Genomic DNA, 23,501 nt, shown 5'->3' on the forward strand with positions numbered 1-23,501 from the left:
TGTGTTCCAGTGTGTAGCAGAGCAGTGTGTGTGGGAGCTGTCTGATTGATGGCAATCCTTACTCTTTCCTGGAGTGTGCTCCCATTCTTCCATGCCATTTATCACTTCAGTGCCTTCATGTTTCAGGCAGACCCTCCTGTCTCAAATTGCTTTTTTCTTCAGTTGCTGCATGCTGCCTCATTTTCTGGGATAGACATTATTTTTGGCCCTCTCTTGAAGTGGGCTGATGTGGAGAGAGATTGGAGAAAGAAATTATAGCCTCTTATTTCATTCCTATAGTTAACCTCAGAAACCTCATTTTGTCATGCAGCAGGAACAGGCTTGCTCTTTTCTTTTTTTTTTTTTTTTTTTTTTTTTTAATGGATTTTAGCTCATCTGAACAGCCCTGATTCCCTCTCAAGTTCAGTCAATTTATAAAGAATTTGTATCACAAGGGTTTTTCTTTGCTAATACTTAAGCATTGAAAAAACCTGAGTCCCTGTAAACTGGTAAGAGATCACATCTCATAAGGTTTCTTTTCATCATATACTAATTTAGTTTTCAGATCCATTATTTAATTTCTTTGCTTGTTTTCTGACAGGACAGTGAAAAGATAGTACTGATAGGATAGGAACAAATAGGTATTTGCTTTATATTTCCTCAGTTTTTCATTGAAACTGAAATGTCACACAATCATTTTACCTCCTCCACCTCCATATAAATGCTTCATCAGTGCTACATTTAAAATACTGTGAAGTTGTACAAGGCCAAAGGCTAAAGAAAAGTACCAATTTAAACAGAAATTTCTTAGATAATTTTTCCAATGAGCTTGATTTGAGGACATAATCTGAGGAGAAAATGCTCCCATTAATTAGTGGGAAGAAAGGCAAGCTAAATAACTTGGAAGAGGTTTTATTTAGTTTATGTTTTGTAATCTGTGCTCTGTGATGTTTTTCATTCAGTTCTAAATTAGTTATAAGGTGTGCACCCTGTAATTTTTGAGCGTCTGTGAAATCTGAAAATGGACAATTTTTATTTTAACAGGCCATGGAGCAGATGTGAAATGTGTTGACTGGCATCCAACAAAGGGATTAGTTGTTTCAGGAAGTAAAGATAGCCAACAGCCCATCAAGTTCTGGGATCCAAAGACTGGCCAGAGCCTTGCCACACTGTAAGTTCTTACCCACAGACTTTTGATTTGCTCAAATATAAACTAACTTTATAAAATAATTTTTTGTTAATTCCCTTCTATAGTCCTTTTCCTCACAACTTTTCAGCTTCATACATGAAGCTAGTGCTTCACCTGTGCCAGAAAATGATTAGATGAGGACAAGTCTGTACCTGGAAAATTGAGACTTTAACATTTGTTATTTAAATTTACTTTGTTCTTCACAGACAATCTAGCCACACAGTTCTCATGCAGACTGAGACAGAGAAAAAGAAATGAGATGTTTCATCTGGCTGATAAAAACTTTCTTGTGCTGAGCAGAAACATGCACAGTAACTGGATACTGTGTCCCAGTTGCTTTGCAGCACAAAAGACCAGGATCAAAGCACAGGGCCTTTGCACAGAAAGCCCCAGTTCTGCTTTAGTAGCCTGAACTGCCTTGTTATTGACCTGGATATTTGTGACTGGCAAATAGCACATTTTTATCTGTGTTTGAGAAATCAGCTTCAGGACAAACAATCTGTTTGTTTCTCTCTTCTTGCAGACATGCTCACAAAAACACAGTGATGGAGGTGAAACTGAATCTCAATGGCAACTGGCTGCTGACAGCTTCTCGTGACCACCTCTGCAAGCTCTTCGACATCCGGAACCTGAAGGAAGAACTTCAGGTCTTCAGGGGGCATAAGAAAGAGGCCACAGGTCAGAATTATTTTTATTATGGAGATTGTTATTATTAAGCTTAGATTTAAAATTAAATTTATTTCCATTCATTAGAAATCCTACTATTACTCCTTATGATTGTGGCTTACTGTGTGTTTCAGCTGTGGCCTGGCATCCTGTTCATGAAGGGCTGTTTGCCAGTGGAGGGTCTGATGGCTCCTTGCTGTTCTGGCATGTTGGGTATGTGGCATTTTCATCAGCATGTTGGAAAGGTGTTGGTCAGCTGTGCAAGCTCTTAGACAAAACACAAAATACCTCTTTTGCCCTTTGAGTCCATATTTAACCTGCATATTTATGATAATAGTTTTTCTCTGTACCTGAGGAATTTGTTAATATGCTTCATTTATGAAGATGTTTTCCTGTAGAAATGTGCTTTGAAGGATACGATTGCTTGCACAAAACCAGCCATGTGTTAAGATGATGATGAATGGTTGAAACTCCTCTTAAAGCTTGTTCTGAGGTGTTGGGATTATTTTGGTTTTAAATGTACAGTTAAAAATCCCTACATTACTGAACTGCCAATTAAAAACCACAGGGAACAATCAGTTAATCCAGTAGAAAAATGACAGAGGCTTAAATTTGACAAAATATGGGATAGAGGATGAACAACAGCTGAATAGCAGAAGTTTTCTATTGTAGCTGTAGGAGATATTCAGCTGTGTATGATTTTTTTTCTTTTTAAATGCATCAGGGTTGAGAAGGAGGTTGGTGGGATGGAAATGGCCCATGAAGGAATGATCTGGAGTCTGGCATGGCATCCCCTCGGACACATTCTGTGTTCAGGCTCAAATGATCACACCAGGTAATTTCAAATATTTAAAGAGAAGGTCTAAGGGAATGTATTTACTTTTAGAAACCAGAACAGTGTTTGGCATCAGTTAATAAATAAATTGGGATGGTTCTGGCCACACAACCAGTGGCCAAAGCAGAGACACAACTTATGTTAATAGGAAGCACTAGGTGACATTTTATATTACAAGGTAGAATTTGACCTCTTGTAACAAATATTATGATTTTGGTTGGTGGGAGTTTTTAAATCCACGGAAGAAAAGTTTAAAAAAATAATTAATGTCATTTCTTGCTGAAGAGATACTCATATCTTCACAGCAATTTTTCCTGCAGATCATCTGCTGGTCATGTATTTTCACATTGCAGACACATTCAAAGGCTGTAGTTTGTGTTTTTAGGTTGGACATGCTATAAACATAATTTATTTTATAAACGCAGTACATTTTTGCAGAGGCATGTGTACATTTAGTGTAAATGAAGAATATACTTGAGCAAGGAGTTTTTGGATGGACTAGAAATATTTTTTTTCAGGATCTGATGTTGATCCCTTGTAATTAACATCCATTACACTTTGAAGTATCTTCTAACTTGCAACCATGTAATTCACTACAATATTTTTTGGGTTTTTTATTTTTGGCTTGAAGCTCATACCCCTGTGTTGAGGTCTAGAGCTAAACTTGATTTAGTAAGAGTTGAATCCTTCCATAATCAAGATATTATACTAAAAATCAAAGAACTAATTAGATTAGAAGTTGTTAATGCTCTTGACCCTTTAATGAGATAATGTAACTTCCTTTTGACAGCAAGTTTTGGACTAGAAATCGGCCTGGAGATAAAATGAGAGATCGTTACAACTTGAACCTGCTGCCTGGGATGTCAGAGGATGGTGTGGAATATGGTGAGGCATTTTTCCTCAATAGGGAAGTAAGAGCATTGGGGTCAGGAACAGACCTAGGTCATTAGGTGACACTTCTGGGTAAGGTGAGGAAGCAGAATTATAGCATTGGGGACCACTTGGGCAAAAATACCTTTTTGTAAGGATGATTTTAGTGCCCTTATTATCAGTGATCATCATTACAACAATGGGTTTTCTTCTGTTTCCACAGCTCCAGGAGGTAAGACCTGCTCTGTCAACCACAGGAAGACGTTTTGGCTCTCCCTCTGGCAATATCTCCAGTTTACTTATCTTCCTGAAAACTTAATCTGTCTTCAGGGCTTCCCACAGTCCTGAACTGCAACAGGAAAAGCAAGAAGAATTCTACTAAAACCTTTAAACTTTACTCTTAAGGATTTATCCCAATAATTTTAGGCTGCCCAGCTCAATGGTGTACCTCAGCCACCTGTAGTTGGATCTGTTTCTTCAGATTTTTGATTATTTGTTTTGGTTTTTTGGTTTTTTGTGGTTTTTTTTGGGTTTTTTTTTTTTTTTTTTTTTTTGTTTGTTTGTTTGTTTTGTTTTGTTTTTGGAGGGGGGATATAAAAATGCAGCACTTTAATACAAGTTAAATTTTAAAATATATAGATTTGTTATAACAAAAATGGGATTGATTATGGGTTGTTATTTCTTTTTCTAAGCTTCTACCTTAAATGTAACCTTCCTGAAAGGACATAGTTTTTGACCTTTTGGGGTGTATTTATGAATCTGAACTTGCAGTTCTTTGAATATCCTGTAATTCATGTATGAAACTAAATTGTGACCTACCAGTTGTAAAATATCTACTTACTGTTGGAATATGATACTAATAGTAAAAGCATGTGAGAATCCAAAGGGATAAAATAGTAATGTAAAGAAATATTTTCCAAATATAAATATTTGTTGTTTTTCTCTCTAGATGATCTGGAGCCCAACAGCCTGGCAGTTATTCCTGGGATGGGAATACCTGAACAGTTGAAAATAGCTATGGAGCAGGAGCAGATGGGTAAGTAATAGTTATGGAGAAGCATTCTCCTGAGCAATCCAGATACTGTGTGACTTCTTTTTCATTCTTTTCATATTCTTTGGGAGCACAGATGCTCTTTTCTAAAGTTCTGTGTTGTGCATATTTGCTGTGTAAAAAAGGATGATCTGAAAACCTCTGTGAAAAAATAAAGGATCTTTGTGTAAGCCTGCATTGCTCTGACTGTTTGTTTCCCTGGTGCCAAAGGGAAAGATGAGTCCAATGATATTGAAATGACAATCCCAGGACTGGACTGGGGAATGGAGGAAGTAATGCAAAAGGACCAAAAGAAAGTGCCACAGAAAAAAGTTCCCTATGCAAAACCAATACCAGCACAGTTTCAGCAGGTAAGTACCTGATACAGAGTAAACAGAACAACTTGGTTTTTTCTCAGCTTCAAAAGGTTTGTGTCTTTTGAAATGTTTTGGATTTTACAACTCTCCTGTATCAACACCCCATGCAATTTACCACAGTAGCTAGTTGAATTGCTATTTAAACATAAAGTATTTTATTAACTACTTTCTATGTTGTATCTGTACCTGGGAACAATTTAGAAGACAAGAAAGTTTTATTCAGCATTGTTTTTACTTTCAAGTATCCATACTACAAAATGTTTCAGCATATTCTTTCTCATTGCAGCAATGTGTTGCACACATGTTGTTCTACAGAATTAATCTTGTGTTTCCTGATCTTTGTAGGCATGGATGCAAAATAAAGTTCCTTTGCCTCCCCCACCTGAGCCATTGAATGATAGAAAGGAGGATATTAAGTTGGAGGAGAAAAAGAAATCACAGGCAGAGATTGAGCAGGAAATGGCAGCACTTCAGTACACAAACCCACAACTCCTGGAGGTACGTGTGGAAACACAGGGATTAACAAGTTTGCTTTAGCTCTTTCTGTGACAGATTTGGACTTAAGCACTAAAGTGAGCAGATTCCTGCAGCAGTTTGACCTATTTGGCTGTTTTCACTTTTTACAAAAAGACATCTCATTGGACAGGATATTGCAGTTAATATGTGACAATGTGAATCCCTCAGGGAGGCCCCCACATCTCACTTTACCAGTGGGTCTCTTCAGTTGGTGATTTCTCTTCAGTTAGTGATTTCTGTTTGTTACAAGGGAAGCATTCTTAAATTCCTGTGAAATGGAAGGACTGCTTATGATTTTTAGTTGTAACATACTTCTGTGCTTAGTTGATTTCTGTCTCTCTTTTTTGGACAGCAACTGAAAATTGAGAGACTTGCACAAAAGCAAGCTGAGCAAGTGCAGCCCCCGCCCCCAGGAGGATCTCTCCATGGACCTCAGCCTTTCCCAGGGCAAGGCCCAATGTCACAGATGCCTCAAGGGTTTCAGCAGCCCCTTCCACCTCAGCAGATGCCAATGAATATGCCTCAGATGGGACCCCCCGGTCCACAAGGACAGTTCAGACCTCCGGGACCCCAAGGACAAATGGGACCTCAAGGTCCATTACACCAAGGAGCTGGAGGTCCACAAGGGTTCATGGGACCACAAGGACCTCCAGGCCCCCAAGGGCCTCCACAAGGAATGCCACGACCTCAGGATTTACATGGACATCAAGGAATGCAGAGACATCCGGGCCCTCATGGGCCGATGGGGCCCCCAGGTCCCCAGGGTAACGCTGGCCCTCAGGGACACTTGGGACCGCAGGGCCTGCCCGGGTCTCAGGCTCATTTAGGGCCACAGGGCCCACCTGGCCCACAGGGGCACCTGGGTCCTCAGGGTCCCCCTGGAGGTCAAGGAATGCAGGGGCCACCCGGCCCACGAGGAATGCAAGGACCTCTTCCCCACGGCATGCAAGGAGCTCCGGGATCTCAAGGCATGCAGGGCCCTATATCCCAGGGGCCTTTGATGGGACTTAATCCGAGAGGGATGCAGGGTCCACCAGGACCCAGAGATAACCAGGGACCTAATCCACAAGGGATGATGATGGGTCATCCGCAAGAAATGAGAGGTCCTCATATGCAAAGTGGTTTACTAGGACATGGTCCCCAGGAGATGCGGGGCCTTCAGGGACCCCCGCCTCAAGGTTCAATGCTGGGACCGCCACAAGAAATGCGTGGGCCACCTGGTCCCCAGGGCCAGCAGGGACCTCCACAAGGCTCTTTGGTGGGGCCTCAAGGAAACATGCAAGGACCTCAGGGACAGCCAAACCCTTCCAGGGGGCCGCACCCTTCCCAGGGCCCTCTGCCCTTCCAGCAGCAGAAAACGCCTCTGTTGGGTGATGGGCCTCGTCCCCCCTTCAATCAGGTACGTGGGGGTCTTTGGAACAAGGGGAGTTCTCAGAATGTGGGAATGGTAACTGTCTGTGCAAGAGAGGTGCACAGCAGGAGCTGAGAGAATGGACGTTGGGTATTCCTTGCTGAGACCTCAGGAAAATTGAAGTGATGATAAAAAGGGTTCTATAGCTGGGAAACAGCAGAAGGTGTCCCTGCCCATGGCAGGGGGATTGGAAATAGGTGATCTTTAAGGTCACTTTCAAACCAAAGTAATCATGATTCTATTACAGGTAACTGTGGAAAGGGGATTGTTGGGAACAGTAGTACAAAAACCAGTCTGCTGTGAAAATATGTAACCTTAAGAGAAACTCCTTTTTCTTTTCTTTTTTTTTTTTCTTCTTTTTTTTTTTTTTTATATTTAAAGACACTGAACTGTCTTAAGCAAGGTATTTCATGGGGAGCAGACAAGCATTAATAAAAGTCAAATGTTAAGAAACTAAACAGAAGAAAAGTCACATGTATGTATTAAAGCAAGATATTGCCAACTCTCAGTTGTCCAGAGTAGTTAATCCAAACTGTGGGATGGATTTACCATAGATGCTGACACACCTGGAACCAGCTTAGGTCTGATTGCACTTAACAGTTGACTCTTAAGTGCAGAGAGACACAGCACTTTGCATTTTCTGACCTACTACACATCACACAGAGCTCTCTGTGGTTATTGCCTCACATAAATTCCTAGCTGGATAGCACCAGTTCTTACTTTGTCTCAAGTGTCTTCAGTTCTAGGTGAATTTGGAAAGGGAAGTTTGGGAAAAAAAAAACTGTACTTAATTGAAAAAAGAAAATGTGTGGTGTTTTTTAACCAGAATTGTCTCTTTTAGACCTGCACTCAGTAATTTCAGTCAAGGCTTTAGACATGTAGAGTACTTAATGTGTAGTCCAGTACCAATCACAATGAGGAACTGAACATTCAAATGAGCTTTAGCTCAGGGACTCCTTTTCAGATTGAAGCAGAGTAGCCCACAAGTTGTGGGTTTATTTGAATATTTTTTCCTTACAAATGAATAATTCCCTCCAGAAGGCTGTTAATGCCCCACTGCTGCTGAGATTTCAAAAGTATCAAAGTTACACAAACCAGTGTTGGTTCCCCAACTATATAACTTAAACCAGCAGAGTTGTTCCTCATTGCTACCCCAGGGAAATTAATTTTCCTTTGAGAGTAATTGCCTTGTTTGTGGAGAGCTGTCCTTGTTTGCCCTTGCCACTGACACTTTGGAATTCTCTAGGGTGCTTTTGATGGGTGGCTGGTTATTTTCTTTGAATGCTGCTATCTTAAAGGTTTTTACAGATACTAAAAAAATGACACAGTGAGGTATTTTAACCCATTCTTCCTTCCTTGTGCACCTTTAGTATGGTAATGAATTTTAAAAATTAATGTATTTTAAAATTCATAATGGTTCTGCTCCATTTTGCTTCTTTGTAATATGAATACAACTGTAGTTCCTGTTTAAAAAGACCCCATATATCATTTTTTTTAACAATAGACTTGAGTTTGTTTTGTGTTCTGGATTTGGCTTTTTTCTTCCATAAACTTGTACAAATCACTTGTCTTCCTTTTCAGTAGCAGAAGTGTGTGAATATCTGCTTTATCAAGGGTTTGTGGCATTAACACAGAACAATTATAGATAATTGCAAGGGTTAATCTCCACATAAGATATCGCTGTTACCTGCCCTGGCTCTACACTGGATTTGCTGAAATGCATAAGGCCATTTTCAGCTTTTAGTAAAGTACCTCTTTCTAAACTCTGCATATTTTCCAGCTCGATCCCAGTTTGAGGCCTGGAATGAATTTTGAAACAAAAATCCCATGAAAATGCAGAGTTAGAGCTCTGTGTTCCCAGCTGGCAAAGTGTGGTTTGTTTGTAAGCAAGGTTTCTGCTAAGGAGAATTATTTACTGTGTGCTAAAAACTGCTGCTTTGGTTAAATGTTTCCATAAATGGAAGAAGTTCCATAAAATTTATTTTAAGTAAGCATCTGCTAAATAGATGGGAAGCCCTGGAACTCCAGCAAGGTTTTGCTCAGGAACAGCAGAATCACTGTGATAGCTGGCTCTTATCTAGTCAGAGGATGGATTTGTTCTGGACTCCAGTCAGTATTCCATCATTAGAAAAGTATTTTTGGGGATTTTGTTTTTTGTTTTTTGTTTTTTTTTTTAATGGACACTAAGCCAGATCTTTTATTTTGCTTATTTTTCCAACATTCTTACAAAATTACTTGATGCAAATACAAAGTTTGTAGTACATATTTGTGTGCTTTCTTGTGTTTATCACCTACATTGCAGTTGAATAGAAATTTTTAATTTAAAATGATATTTCAAGATAGGATGGGGTAAATGCACAAATAAACTTTCTGCTTCTCTGCAACCAGAAACAAAAAGGTAGTGTTTCTCAAAATTAATTTAGAGCATTAAAATTATTTGATTCCTGCAGAAGTTAAGCAGTGTAATTACGACCCAGGGGTGTGCTGGACTACGGGTCTTTAAGTATTTCCAGACTGCAGGCTGAAAGGCTTGTAACAAGTCAGTGTGAAGGCCAAGTCTAAATCTTTTATACTGGACATGTCTAGGAAGAAATTATATTTTTAGGGGTTTCTAGTAAGGGTTTGGGGGGGATTGGCTTTTTGGTCATGTCAGTGTAGGAAGGTTTTGTATTGCAGTCGTGCAGGTTCCAGGTCTCTGGTTCATATTTTTATTGTTGGATTTTATATCTGCAGTGTAAATTCTCTACATGTCACTTTTCAGTTCCAGTCCAGCACAAACCCCAAATGAGGACTTTTTGTCAGGCCTGTGCTGTTGAAAGGCAGAATCAGAGCATCATCTGAACAGTTTTCCAACCAGTGTCACCGCAGAAAGTCCTTTAGTTTTGGTACCTGTCAAAATTTTTCATGAGTCTGTGCCAGCAGCTGAACTTAAAGAGCATTAATTTATCCTTTAAAATTCACCAAAAAAAAGGAGAAAAAATACCAAAAGACACATACATACTTTATTTTTTCCTTTGGGATCACATAAAGCACACAAAACTCTGCCTACTCTACTGCCTCTGCTTTTTTTAATCCTAAAATGAAGAAAAATGAACTTTGCCATCATGTTTAAAATGAAACTCATGTTACCAACTTACAGATGTTTAGAGAAGAGGATTCATTATGGCCCTATTGTTGTCCCCTCATCCCAACATTCTTGGTACTTATTTTTGTATATATAGTTTCTCTTTTCTGTTCATTTCCAAATGAACAAAGAAGTCTTTGGTCTGTGAAGCTCTTTAACTGCCTGTAAATCAGGCAGTACATGATAATTTTCAAACAAATCTGCACATTTCCCTTAGGAAAATTCCTCTGTTCCTCCAGAGGAACAGAATATTTGTATCAAATACTGAATAAATTCAATACATTCTTACAGAATATTCATACTCAGGAAGAATATGAGCTTTATCTTCTTTGGCTGTGACAGATAAAATGTGAATACCTGCAGAGCTGTCTCCTATGAAATGGTGTTTCTCAGTGACTGAAGCATTACTGATGTGATTGTCTGAAAACTGAGGCTGAAACCATTGGAACATGAGCTGTTTCTGTTGTACAGCCTGTGCAGATGTGGACCTTATGGAAAGAAAATTGTTTTGCGCTCCTACAAAAATTTTTAATTACTCACACATGGCAATTCACGTGGCTTTTGTTCTTCCATGCTCACAGGACGGGCAGAACCCGGGTCCTCCTCCACTTATACCAGGCCTGGGGCAGCAAGGAGGACAAGGTCGTCTGGGCCCTCACAACCAAGGACCTGGTCTTAATAAAGGTAATTAACATATTGTCTGTTCTCCTGGGAGTCAGTCTCCTCCGAGAGGGGCTGTCCCAGTGCACTGGCTGGAGCACAGTGCAAGGCCTTGGCTGGGAGAAAAGCTTCCATAGATGTGTGCTGGGATATACAGGAAAAATTTTCTCGGAAATACTGTTTCATGTGAAATGTATCCTATATACTTTCTAGAACTATGAACTAGAGCATCCTGAAGTGATTGAGAAACGGTTACAGAAACCTGCTGTGATTTTTGTTGTCCCTCAAGGCGATGCCCGTGGGCCACCCAACCATCACCTGGGCCCTCTGTCGGACCGGCGGCACGAGCAGAACAGCGGCGGCCCCGAGCACGGGCCCGAGAGGGGCCTGTTCCGAGGGGGACAGGACTGGAGTGACGGCAGGGACAGCAGGGGCATGCCCGACAGACGGGGACCCCACCCCGACTTCCACGATGACTTCGATCGGCCCGACGACTTCCGGGATGATTTCCACCCAGACAAGAGATTTGGCCATCGACTGCGGGAGTTCGAGGGGAGAGGAGGCCCACCATTGCAAGATGAGAAATGGAGACGAGGTGGACCTGGGCCTCCCTTTCCTCCTGATCACAGGGAATTTGAAGGAGGTGGTTCCAACCGGGGGCCTCCTGGTGCTTGGGAAGGACGGAGACCTTCAGATGACAGATACCCACGGGATCCCGAGGACGCGCGTTTCCGAGGAAGGCGAGACGAGAGGTAAGAATAAATCCGTTTCTCTTTCTTGGGTTAAAGGGTAAATGGAGGGAACTCTTTTATTCCTGGTTTCCTTTTCATTAAGGAGTCTATCTGTTTCAGATTTATAAACTGGAAACCAATAAGGAAATGAAAACTCTAATATACCTGAGTGTAGAGTCCATAAAAATCATTCAGTAATAGAAGAAAACTTGAAAAATGGTCATTGTACACAGCAGCTTCCGTGTCTTTAAACAGTAAGTAAAGAGAAGGGGGAAAGTTTGTAGAGAAGATCCAGTGACACAGGATGAAGATCTGAGACCGTTTTGATGAAAATTGAGAGGAGACTTAAAGGTTAAAGTGACAAACTTTTGAACCCTAGAAGTGGATATTGAGATTCTGTCTCCAGTCACAAACTACAGCATGACTGTAGAGACTGTAGGATGAGATGCAATGCCCTTGTAAGGAGCAGGAACAGTGATGTGACTGCCAGACAGAAGGGACAGACTTACAGCATCTGTTGGACTGTCAAGACTATTTTTTCATGCGTTTGCTTGTAGAAATTTTATTTCTCTTTTTGACTTATTTCTTAATGCCAAGCAAAGAACTCAAAAATAATCTGATTTACAGCAATGTCCTTGTCATTGCTCACAATCTCCGAATAAATCGCAAAGGGATAAATTTGCTTTTAGTTACCAATGTAAATATGGAGGAATTAATGCTGTCTCTGAAATGAATTATCAGCAAAATTGCTCCAGATTTATGTTAGTTTAATTAAATGAAATTTGGCCTCCATGGTCTCAGCCTCTCACTGACCTGACCACCAAGTCTCTGTGTATAAGAACATGTGCTTGTTACCAATATGCTGTGGTCTCCACATAATGTGAATTTTGTGTGTTTTAGTTGCCTTTTTAATCATTTTCTTACATTCCTTTTACTTTGCATCTATACAGCTCTTCTTTTAGCTATTTTCTACCTAGCTCTGTAAGATGTAACTTCCTTTTGTGTGAAGAGTATGAAAAGAAATGAACAGTAACTTAAAGAAGGTAACAATTAAAGCCATTTTTAAAAAGTAAAGCCAGAGAAAATCCAGTTGGATGGTCGAGTGGTCCAATGGTCTGCATCACAGAACTCTAAAAGACACAGCAGACAAGACTTTCAGAAGCTCAGTAGAGATTTTTCAGATCTTACATTGAAAATGCTTAGGGACTGGCAAATATTTTATTATGGTCCTGATTTTTAAAAAGTTTCAGGAAGGGAAACAAGAACCTTGTGACCTGTAAATCTGACTTTTGAACTAAGAGTATTCTATTTATCAGAGTACAAGTGTTCGCCCAGAGAGTTTGAAATGAAATGGCACAGGGCTCTAAAAGGCTCACTGTGCTTGTACATTTGATGATTTTCTTGGAATGAAGGTGAACTAGGTGCCATTTACTGCAGATGCTGTGGTGGACTTAATCCCAACCACTCCTTTAGCTGACTTGGTTTGAAATTGAGATTGTAACTGGTTTGATCAAGCATGAGAGGCAAATGTGTGTATGTGTGTTTCTCTCTAATTTCCCATCCTTTTCATCCCTGTCCTGTTCTTACTCTATATCAACATGATGCTTCTACTGCAGAGACCTGCCTCTTCCTGCCTGCTAAATCTGCACAGTGTGTAGTTGTGTACAGTAAGGTCCTAGGCCTCGGGGAAGAAGATGTGAGAGCAGTCAAACAGGAACTGAACCCGATGCAAGGCAGGGTTTTATGTGTGACTGATATGAAAAGGCAAATAAGGATATCCATAACACAATATTAGGAGCTGTGGCTGTGTCAGGCACAGGTATCGTAGATTTCAAAACTCAGCTGTGTCCGTAAGTTGCCTGAAATAGGAAAGGCCCTGTTCCTGCAGCCCTGGGGCCTCGTGTTGAAAATCTTGGTAATTTCCAAGCTAAGTCGAATCACACCATATCAGTATTAAAGCAGGAGTCCCTCTAAGAAACCTCTAGAGGACTGTGCTGTTTCAAGGCTAAACAATATTGCTCTGTGATTATTTGAACCATTTGTACCTGAAACTGTTGAGTTTGTTTTCCCAAACCATCCAGGTTAATGTAAATGGTTCATGGTCCATACAAAGCACTCCTCCATCCACTGTTGTACCTGTACAGGCACAGCAGCCTCCTCTCTGTATTGTGTTTGTTTTCTGGGAGGTGGAGACAGACCTATTGTTTTTTATTAAAAACAATGTAAAAGTTTAAAAATATTGTATTGTGTTATGACTACTGTTAAAATATTTAAATTTGTAATTAAAAGGTTAATGTTGTTAAAATTCTAAATAAAAGTATCTAAAGTTTTGCTTGTAATAGGATGCACTGTGTCTTTAATGAGCTGGGGAAGGGGATGCTGCACACAGCCAACACCATGGGAATACTGTGATGCTTCCAGTTCAGCCAGAGTGGAACTGGGAACACTGGGGAGGTGGGAGGCATCTGGACTGGGCAAGGAGAGCTCCACACCGTGTGCTGTCACTGAGGGTGGGCAGAGTAGCGTGGGTGGCACGGTGGGGACAGCAGTGTGCCTGCGCCACCTCAGCAGGGCTGTGACAGACAGGCATCCTCACAGGGCAGGGCTGAGCTGTGCAAACCCTCCAGGTGTTTGAACTGCTTGTGCCAGGAACAGAACTGCTAGTTACTTACACAGCCAGCTGCAGGCTCACCTGGCATGGCACTGACAGCTCATGGAGAGCCATTCTCCCCTCTGAAGAGCTGTCCAAGCCCCCAGTGCAGCGCTGGAGGAGCTGTACTCAGCTAAGATGCAGTGCAGAACCCAATTGTAGCAAATTCCTGAAGATGCCCTTGGTACTTACTAGACAGCAGTTATCAATTTCAGGGCCATAATTACATTTTGCAAGACAAAATTCATTACTGCAGTTGGTTAAACTGCTCTTCAGGTTGCAGAATGCCACTGTGCACTGTTCAGCCATCACTATGCCTACAGATACAAGGGCAGTCTAGATGCATTTGCTAAAATTGTAAACTTTGTAGAACGGAATGAAAAGGAGCATTGTCTGGCAAAAGAATCATAGAACTAATAGGAATGAGATTCTGTAATGTTTTGTTATAGCCACAACTCTCATTGCTTCTATGTTTTCAGTTTGTTTTATGATGGAAATGGAAAGGAAAAAAGGGAAGGGGAATGTAAGACCATCAGAGTTAAGGGGAACTCACTTATACCTTGCCTTACCTCACCTTGTATCTATCATCACTCATCAATTGTTCTTCCCACCTTTTCATTAAATGAATGCAGTGTGTTTAATAATATTTTTCTTGTATGAAAAGCCAATATAATCAGTGGAAGGAAATGTGAGAGGAAGATTACAAAGCTTACTATCAAAGTGCTCAAAGGCAGAAATGGGCACTTTCCCACCTACAAATCCTGTTCTAGTAACTGTATGTGCTGTAGCATTAGATGAAACAGTTTAGAAATGAGTTGATAATTAAACTGAAGCTGACTCAATTATGCCTAAAAACCACGTTTGTATAATGTTCTTTGTTGTAGCTTCCGAAGAGGAGGCCCCTCGAGACACGAGGGCCGGGGACCCAGGGGCAGAGATGGCTTTCCTGGCCCTGAAGATTTTGGGCCAGATGATGCTTTTGACTCTCCAGATGAAAACTCCAGAGGAAGGGACCATGGTGCTCGGGGGCGAGGTCGAGGTGCTCTGAGAGGTAAGGGGAATGCTCTTCCACACAGAAGTGCAAGGATGAGGAAGGAAAGGCATTTCTTGGAGAGATGACATCATTTGCATGAATGCAATGTCTCTTCTCACTCCTGTCCCCTGCTTCTCTTACTGCTCAGGAGCTCGGAAGGGTTTGCTTCCTACTCCAGATGAATTCCCACGCTTTGAAGGAGGGAGGAAACCAGAATCCTGGGATGGAAACAGAGAACCAGGTAAAAAATTTGGTGAGGCTTGTAGACTTCTACAATATAATAACTTTTAAAAAAAAAATTAAAAATCATGCCTTTTTCCTGTACCTCACATGTTCGCTACCTGTATTTTACCATGAGAAAAGTCCAATGCAGTTCTTTGGTCTTTTAAATTTAGGAAAAAAGAACTATACAGAATTTAACTATACAGAATTTAGGGGAAAAAACTATACAGCTGTCTTATTGAATAAAAGTGATTGTAGCCTCAAAGCCTTGATTTTCAGTTGTGTTCTTGTATAGTCCAGAAGTGCCAGGCAGTTTTCTCACCTCTGGATGACTAAATCACATGTCATGGGTTTTTTTTTTAATAGGTTTATCAATGCCAACAGTAATCTTTTTCTGTGTTGGTATCTTTCCAGCTGCAATGTCTGACAGCTTATATTTGCAGTTGTCTTACTAAAGGCAACCCCATATGGGACAAGACAGAGCTGTAAAATGCCAAGGAAAACAAAGCAAAAATGAATGAAGGTGTGATTGTCTTTAAAATACTGGAAAGAACACTTTACATCTTTCCCATCTGCCACACTTTTCTTTCCCATCATCTTTAGAATCTGTTTGACCTTTAGCTTTTTTACTAAAAAACGAGACAGACAAGCTTTATATAATTTTAACTTCAAACTGTGTGCAAACAGTGTGGGCAGTTTGTAAATTTATGTGGCTGCCTTCAAAAATGAGGAATAATGATCCAATAAACATTACTTATCCTTTGTTTTCGTGCACAGGTCCTCGTCCAGATCACCCTCCTCATGATGGGCACTCTCCAGCCAACAGAGAACGTTCCTCTTCACTCCAGGGCATGGACATGGCCTCACTGCCACCACGGAAACGCCCCTGGCACGATGGACCAGGAACCTCTGACCACAGAGACATGGATGCTCCAGGTGGACCTCCAGAGGAGAGGGGCAAAGGTAAAAAACCCCTTTGATTGGAACCGTTAAGTAACACTGGCATGTATTTTCAGTATTAAGTGTGTCCAGAACTTCTCTGTTCAGAGGGGATGAAGCTGAGGTGGTAAATATCTGATTTTACCAGCCGGGAAGTTAAAGACCAGTCTTACAGGAACATTACAGAGGGATTTTCAAAACATCAAATCCAGATCTTGTCTCCAGCATGCAGAATCCCCTTTTTTATTGCCCTGTTCAAAAGTAGTTGGTTTTTGGTTCTCTGTTACTCAGCTGCAAAACTCATTAAGAGCATTTTCCCCTCATTTTCAGAATAGTTGTTTATTAATATTAATAAATATTAATATTAGTATTAATATTTATTATATTAATAAACAACTATTCTTTAACTCAAATATAAGAGCATTATATTTGAGCTCTTTAACTCAAATATAAGAACATTGAGCGTGGAGTGATATATCCCTGAAGTGCTCTCTACACCTCTGAAGATCTGACTTACTAAAACATTATTTTTATTTTTAATGGCTTTCTAGTTACATTTTGTGTACTTCTCTAATTGCTTTAAGAATCATATAAACTTTTGGTATACACAACATCCATGGACAGATCTCTAAAACTTCATTGCAGTAGACTATGCTTTTAAAAAAAAGTAGGGATGTTTTCCCCTTGATCTGTGCTTATCATTCACTAATTTTATTTGATGTCTTGTGCTGTAATTAAGTTGAATGTTGGTCCCTGTTATTACTGAATGCCACCTCTGCACTGAACTCCACCACTTCCAGCCTGAACGAGCTCTTCTCCAAGTCAGAGCTCTGATTTCTTTATTCTTTCTAGAAATTGTTCTGTCTCTTCCACTAGCCTTGTTACTTTCTATGTGCTATTCTGAGTTTTAAATTATCCTTTTCTAAATTAAATGAGGTAAGTAGGAATTGCACACACTATTTAAGATGTGGTGCAGCCATGGGTTTCTACAGTTCTCTTGTATTTCTTCCACTTTCTCCATTCTTTCCTAATAGTCCCTGGTGTTGTAGTTCCCTCTAAGTGGTCCCATGCTACTGTAAACCACAGAACACATTCTTTTGGAGTCAGTGCTGTTAGCATCACACCAGTTCTTGATCCTGTTTCTTACAGATCTCAGGATTTCTGTTCTCTTGTGTAAATACTGTCTTTCTTTAATGTCCTTACATTGACTACTCACTGTCAGGTAGTGATCAGTGACAAATGTCCTCATCTGCTTCCTGATGCTGAGCTGGCAGCCTGCAGCTGAATTTGTTGCTCTTAGACTGCACAGCTTTGTCTCTGATGCCACTGAACGCTGAATCCCAGCCCACTTCTCTCACCACTGTCCCAAAGCTCATTCAGTTTTAACTGCTTGTCACTCCTCCTCTGCATGGACTCTAGTCCCAGGTTTTATCATTCCTTCACAGATGTTTTGAATGAAACTCTGTTGAGAAACTTCTCTACCAGTATTTTTCCTTCCATATCCACATGCTGTAGTTCTCAATTTAGCCAGCATCTATCAAGTCTATAAGGATTCCTTTTCCAGCTTCAGTAATGATTGTGATAACTCTATCAGATTCTAACTCAAAACAATTGTTGTCCAGACACAAGTGTGGTAATTAACTCATAACATGTTAAAGGAAGTTTAGAATGATGGCAGAAAGCCTGACAAACAAACCATGAACAATACTTCTTCATATGTCACCTTCAGTTGTATTGGTAAAATTCTTTGAAGATTAAAACTTCATTAATATTTCTGTGAAACAGTTTGGTAACTGTTTGACATGGAACAATCACTCTTGCTAAAGTGCAGCAAAAATACCTGAATTTAGCTGTAGTATGTGTCCTAAAAACAAGGTTACCACTGATTTTGTTTTTTCACAATACTGCTTCTTATTTTAGGCTAATAAATTGGGTTGGGGTTTTTTGTTGTTCATATCAAACATATCAAAACCAAAAAGGTATGTGAGACTTAGAAAATTCTATTCCTGGAAGTTAGAGCTTGAGTACTTCTTGTTCCAGGTTAGTAGTGAAATAAAGCATTTTCCCATTATTTTTAGCAAAAAATGGAACAAAACAGTAATGTTACTCATGATGTTCACCATCAACCTTGACTGTCTCAATTTGTTAACACTGCTGTGTCTCCGTTTTGGATTTTAAAAAAGTATTTTGCAATCAAAACAGAGAACAAGAACTGGCAGTTTGGAGGAAAAGCTATCACTATTCTGAATTCATTTCAGTAACTGCTGACAGTATCAAATATAAGCTCCTTTAATTCCCAAGGAATTGCTTGATTGTTGTCCATTTTCGGAACTGTAATGGAGACATTAAATCTGCATAAGAAAATTGTACTGAGGGAGGAGGCATAAAATTGCAGGTCTCAGCTAGAGCTGGTTTGTGAATGATGACACCACAATAGAACCAGCTCAGTATCTGGCACGTCTGAGAAGAGACTCAGCTGAAACTTACACCAGTGACTGGTTGTGCTTCCTTTGCAGGACGAGGAAATTCAGGACCTTCACAGAGAGCGCCGAAATCTGGGAGGTCCAGTTCTCTAGATGGAGACCACCACGATGGATTCCACAGGGATGAAGCCTTTGGTGGAGGCCCTGGGGCAGTCAGTAACCCTTCTCGAGGAGGAAGGAGCAGCAGCAATTGGGGAAGAGGAAACAACATGAACTCTGGCCAGTCCCGGAGAGGAGGATCTCGGGGTGGACGAGGCCGATAGAAGAGGCTTTGACTGGGTCATGCCCAGTCCTTGTGGGACAATATTTAAATAGACTGCTACTCTGGACTCACCTGCAATGCCACGAACCTGGACTCTTAACTGGGGTAACTGAATGTGCATTAGTTCCTAACAGGGGTCTTTCTTTTCCTGAATCAGTCATTCGCCTCTAGCTGCAATATTGTAGCTACCTTTGTTTTGTTCTTTCCACTCCTATTCCCCTCACTTTCTTGTTTTGTCAAGAGCTGGAATTTCTTTTAAGTGTTGTGGAACATGGAGCATCTCCACAGATTTCAGTTCACCTCCAGACAGAAACTTGTTTCTATATGTACAGTTTGTCAAAGAGTTACGTTGGTTTTGTATGAATACAGAATGTAATTTGAGCAAAAATTAACAAAAAAAAAAATCAATAGTGTGTGATTCTTTACTCACCTATTACTACAGAGGGTTGTATTTAGGCAAACTTGTGTTTCAGATGCAGCAACAGTACTACCTCCTGAAATCTCAGCCATTTAAAATACTGAGAGCCGATTCCTAGGGTTTTGGTTTATCATGTATAGAGAAGTTTCATTTTCACCTTTAGCCACAGCTGTGTACAGTGGTGCTGAGGTTAAAATTCCATAATGCAGGCAACCACCACTGCTTGCTAGTCTGCCATCCTGAAACAGAAAAGAGTGAAATAATGTTTAGAACAAGTTGTCAAAGACATAGTGTGAGTTACATAACCTGGATCCTAAAACAGACATCACAGCAAAGATTGGCATTCTACACTTCACCTAGGCAAGCCACGGATTTTTGTTCAAAACAGCATCTGTTGATAGAAACTGAGAAAGAAAGTTCAGCAGCTTTATTGATATGTTTTACAGCAGCTGTGTGACACATTGTTTAAAGCTATGGGTGTTCAGCAGAGTCTGGTGCATTCATTAATTGCTGAAGTGCAATTCATCACTTCCATAATAAGTTTTTTTAAGTGTCTTTTTCTTTAGGATATTGTTGTCTGATTTTACTAAAGGAGGGAAATGAGGAGGAGGGGTTTTTCCCATTTCCCACATTTCATAATAAAGCTACTTACCAACCATGAGTTTGTTTTTCCCACAAATCATTCCTGTTAATCATCTCCAGCCACCATGCTACCAGAAGGCTCCTTTAACACCTAAAGGCTCAGTGAAAATGTTATCACGTAAGTACTTTTCTGCAGGTACCCCCTCAGGAAGGTCCTATATTGAAAGTATAATAAAAAATCACTACCCTTTCTCTCCTGGTTCGGGCTTCCCTCTCTCCTGCCTTGAATTTCAGTCTATAATCAGGATGAGACTTATTTCTAGAGGCTCCTGCAACCCAGTAACACATGGCAGCTGCTGCATCTTCTCATAGGCAGGTTTACCGAAGACTGGCTCAAGTCCTGTGTCCCATCTTACTTAAAGACATCAAAGCACAGATGCTTAACTGCTGTTCTCTTGGTTCAGTCAGTCACAAGTACCTTTTTCTACTTGGTTTTTAATTTGTGGTGCATCAAATCACATTTGAAAATTGTAATTGATCGTCAGCCTATAAAATCCTTCTCATGGGTGTCAGGAGAGGGAGAATGGTCTTAAAGGAATTATCTAGAAACAGCTGAGATGTATCTGATATGTCTGAGTTTGTCCCTTGAGAAAAAATGCTTCTTAGCTCTATCTGAAGGACTTTGGGCACTTTGGGTGTATGTCTGGGAGCTGGGATTTGTCCTGATCTTTTCATGAGAAATGCTAATGATTTCATCATTGGCAAAGAGGAAAGCTTGCTCTCTTTTTATTTAGCAAGCCTGATATATGTTTAAGGGGCTAAAAGAGGTCTAATACTATATGAATTACAGGATGAGCTTTAGGCTTTAATTAAACCACAGTCCTCTACCAAAACAAGTTAAAGTGTATCTAACAAGAGAAAACCCAGCATTATCTAGACAACTTTTATTTCCTCTGATGATTGGTTAATTCCTTAAACAATTATGGTACTTAATGTTAAGTAATACTCTTCAAGGGGCAGCTTTTTCAATGGAGTTTTGAGGTATTTCACAATCATATGCTCAAAAAAGTAAAAAGAAAATTTGATAATTAGATATAGTTTCTACGAAATCTTGGAAGGTAACAGCATAGCAGAGACAGAAGTAGCTTCCCAGTCTGTGATACTGTGATCCACTATTACTGGGAAATGGGCACAGTTATTTACTGGGAATATATTTCTGTGTTCCTCAGGTCATCTTATTTTACCAGTGCTGCACACAGACTCTTATGCTCTATCTGTTACTTCAGAGGTTGTCTCAGGATTTAATTTTACACTGCTTTTAGGAATAAAATTAATTTTACATACTGTAACTTTGAAACTGTAAAAACAAGAGAGCTAATTTAATGCTATTCTGATAACTCTGATCTACATTCTTAATGGAAAAAAGTGACCAATAGGGAAATGTCTATACTGACAACTGGGCACAAATAGTTTTATTAAAGCAATCTATGTACACTTAAGCACCCTCTTTAACAATTTCAGTTTAATTCAGAAAAGTATTTGGTAAATATATTAAAACTAAATAGTGATAGCAGGTAAGTATTGCAGGCTTTATTTTCTCCATGAGGCACAAATGCTCAGTGAGATACTCACGGGGGCTCTGTGCAGGTGAGGCCCCATGGTCCCATTTCCTTGCAGCTGTCCAGCACCCGACCCAAACTGGAGCACCCAGCGCTGTCAGCCTGAATTCAGCACCTCCTAAGGCAGCTCAGTTTCTGCACTGAATCAGAGCTCCAGTTACTGGCAAATCTATTTCTGAAGGTCAGGCTGGGAGAAGTAAGCAACTCCTGCCCAAGTTCAGAGAGCAATATCTATACACAAAAGTAAAGTTCTAAGAGCTGAAGCTCTCATTTTAAAGCCCAGTTTGGTCCCTTACAGCAGTACCTGCAAACGCCAATGCTCTTAACCAACATCAGCACTTTGCATCCTCTCATGATCATGCAGAACACCCCCACCCTTTAAAATTATGGGCAGTGTTTGTGACCCACAGCCCCAGGAAAGTTTGTTTCACTTACTGGATGGTTATTTTAAAGCTGCTTTTTAGAGAGAAATGCAGTTCAGTGGCGAGAGTCTTCGTATTCACCACTGGTCTGAGGTGACAGCAAAAACAGTATGTGTTCATAGTGTAGGGGTCAGCACAAAACCAGTTAATTTTTCAACGTTCTCCCCTAGCCTCGATCGCATTTTGCTAAATCATCTTCGTGTTTCAGCATCCGTCAGCCTTGCGCACCTCAGCTGCTCCTCAGTAGCGGGCGAATCCACAGGGGCAGCGCTTCGGCTCCGATCCGGCGCTCCGCAGCAGCCGCTGCAGCAGCCGCATGGTCCCAGGCCGGAGGCACGAGCGGGATGCTGCAGCTCCCCACCCAGAGGTGGAGCGATGCCGAGCCCTGGTGAGCGAGTAACGAGCCCGGGCGGCTCGGCAGGCTGACACCGCACACAGCGCCGCAGCTCCGAGTCCCCGGGGCTGCCAGCCCTGCTGCTGCTCCTCGGGCGCTGCCGAGGAAAACGTGCCAGGAACGCGGAGGAGGCGAAGAGAAGCGGCGTCCCCCGTCTCGGAGTCGGCTGAATACATCGCGAGGCTCCCGGTACGTGTGCGAGGGACTCCCGCGGGGCCGCTCCGGGCTCACAGCGGCAGCGCCTTGCCCCGGCCGCACAGCGCGGCGCGGAGCAGCGCGGCCAGGCGGCGCAGGCCGGCGGCACCGCCGGGCAGCGCGGCCAGCAGCGCGGCGGCGGCGATGCCGAGCTGCGCGGCGGCTCCCAGCGCAGTCAGCGCGGTGCTGCGCAGCCCCAGCGCGGCGTACAGCGTCCCGAGGAGCGCCCCGAGGTACAGCAGCGCCCCGCGGCCGGGCTCCCGCAGCAGCCGGGCGGGCCCGCGCAGCAGCGCGGCGGCGCCCAGCGCGCACAGCGAGCCCAGCGACCAGAGCAGCGCGAACTTGCGGGCGCGCAGCAGCAGCAGCGGCGCGCACAGCCCGGCCAGCCCGAAGCACAGCGCGGCCAGGAGCGCGCACAGCCCGCTGCCCGCCAGCCGCTGCCAGCGCGACAGCCCCCGCAGCCACGGGTCCTCCTCTCCCGCCCAAGGCCACACCGTGGCGCCGGGGGGAGCGCCCGCCGGGAACGGGTTCAGCGCCCCCAGCCAGGCCCGCAGCCCGCCGCCGTCCCCCGCCTCCTCCTGCGAGCCGCCGGCGGCCGGCGGTGCGGGGACCGCGCTGGGGCCGGTGGCGGCAGCAGCCTTGGACTGGGCGAGGTACTCGTGGAGCTGCCGGCCCAGGTCTGCCATGGCGGGGACGGCACCGGGCGCTACCAGGCTCCCTCCGCCCGGCCCGGCGCCGCCATGTTCCGCGGCAGGGGCACATCCGGGGCACGGCAGAACGCGCGGCCGCGGCCCGGGGAGCGCTGCGCATGCGCCGGGGGCGGGAGGCGCGGGGCGCGTGCGCGGGGCCCGTGAGGGCCGTGAGGGGAGTGAGGGGACAGGGGGACATGGGGGC

The 23,501-nt window shown here is 42.4% G+C and overlaps 2 protein-coding genes across 13 annotated transcripts in view; one reads left to right on the forward strand and one right to left on the reverse strand.

Annotated features, from left to right (window-relative positions):
* WDR33 (WD repeat domain 33) overlaps window positions 1-20,056 on the forward strand; it is a 69,554-nt gene extending 49,498 nt beyond the window's left edge. For 2 of the 6 annotated variants that reach the window (XR_012057294.1, XR_012057295.1), the window contains exons 8-22: window positions 1,024-1,150; window positions 1,692-1,846; window positions 1,969-2,047; window positions 2,559-2,669; window positions 3,460-3,559; window positions 4,489-4,575; window positions 4,801-4,940; window positions 5,292-5,444; window positions 5,815-6,861; window positions 10,579-10,681; window positions 10,947-11,409; window positions 14,923-15,089; window positions 15,220-15,312; window positions 16,071-16,256; window positions 18,749-20,056. Coding sequence is in view for 2 of the 6 variants with exons in the window: in XM_041718237.2 (XP_041574171.2) it covers window positions 1,024-1,150; window positions 1,692-1,846; window positions 1,969-2,047; window positions 2,559-2,669; window positions 3,460-3,554; window positions 3,763-3,771; window positions 4,489-4,575; window positions 4,801-4,940; window positions 5,292-5,444; window positions 5,815-6,861; window positions 10,579-10,681; window positions 10,947-11,409; window positions 14,923-15,089; window positions 15,220-15,312; window positions 16,071-16,256; window positions 18,749-18,978 (3,245 nt within the window). In the remaining 4 variants the exon portion in view is untranslated. Of the gene's footprint in view, window positions 1-1,023; window positions 1,151-1,691; window positions 1,847-1,968; window positions 2,048-2,558; window positions 2,670-3,459; window positions 3,560-3,762; window positions 3,969-4,488; window positions 4,576-4,800; window positions 4,941-5,291; window positions 5,445-5,814; window positions 6,862-10,578; window positions 10,682-10,946; window positions 11,410-11,508; window positions 13,728-14,922; window positions 15,090-15,219; window positions 15,313-16,070; window positions 16,257-18,748 lie in introns of those variants that run through there. The other 4 variants (XR_012057296.1, XR_012057297.1, XM_041718237.2 and 1 more) reach the window with 3 other exon arrangements.
* Window positions 9,854-23,501, reverse strand: SFT2D3 (SFT2 domain containing 3). Of its 7 annotated transcripts, none has more exons than XM_032749981.3 (4): window positions 22,032-23,501; window positions 20,048-20,128; window positions 19,408-19,634; window positions 9,854-16,235 (listed from the first exon to the last, which is right to left on the reverse strand). In XM_032749981.3, the coding sequence occupies exon 1, from the start codon at window positions 23,291-23,293 to the stop codon at window positions 22,640-22,642; it is 654 nt and encodes a 217-aa protein (XP_032605872.3). In that variant the 5' UTR covers window positions 23,294-23,501; the 3' UTR covers window positions 9,854-16,235; window positions 19,408-19,634; window positions 20,048-20,128; window positions 22,032-22,639. The 7 variants fall into 7 exon arrangements, with proteins under 7 accessions (XP_032605872.3, XP_072789235.1, XP_041574180.2 ...); XM_072933134.1 differs by having other exon boundaries at window positions 9,854-15,289; window positions 16,048-16,235; window positions 19,408-20,128; XM_041718246.2 differs by lacking the exon at window positions 20,048-20,128.

This window comes from Taeniopygia guttata, chromosome 9, assembly GCF_048771995.1.
Source record: "Taeniopygia guttata chromosome 9, bTaeGut7.mat, whole genome shotgun sequence".
Taxonomy (NCBI): Eukaryota; Metazoa; Chordata; class Aves; order Passeriformes; family Estrildidae; genus Taeniopygia; species Taeniopygia guttata.

Coding starts and splice junctions, on each gene's coding strand:
- SFT2D3 (XM_041718246.2), bottom strand. CDS start 23,293: ATGGCAGACCTGGGCCGGCAGCTCCACGAGTACCTCGCCCAGTCCAAG.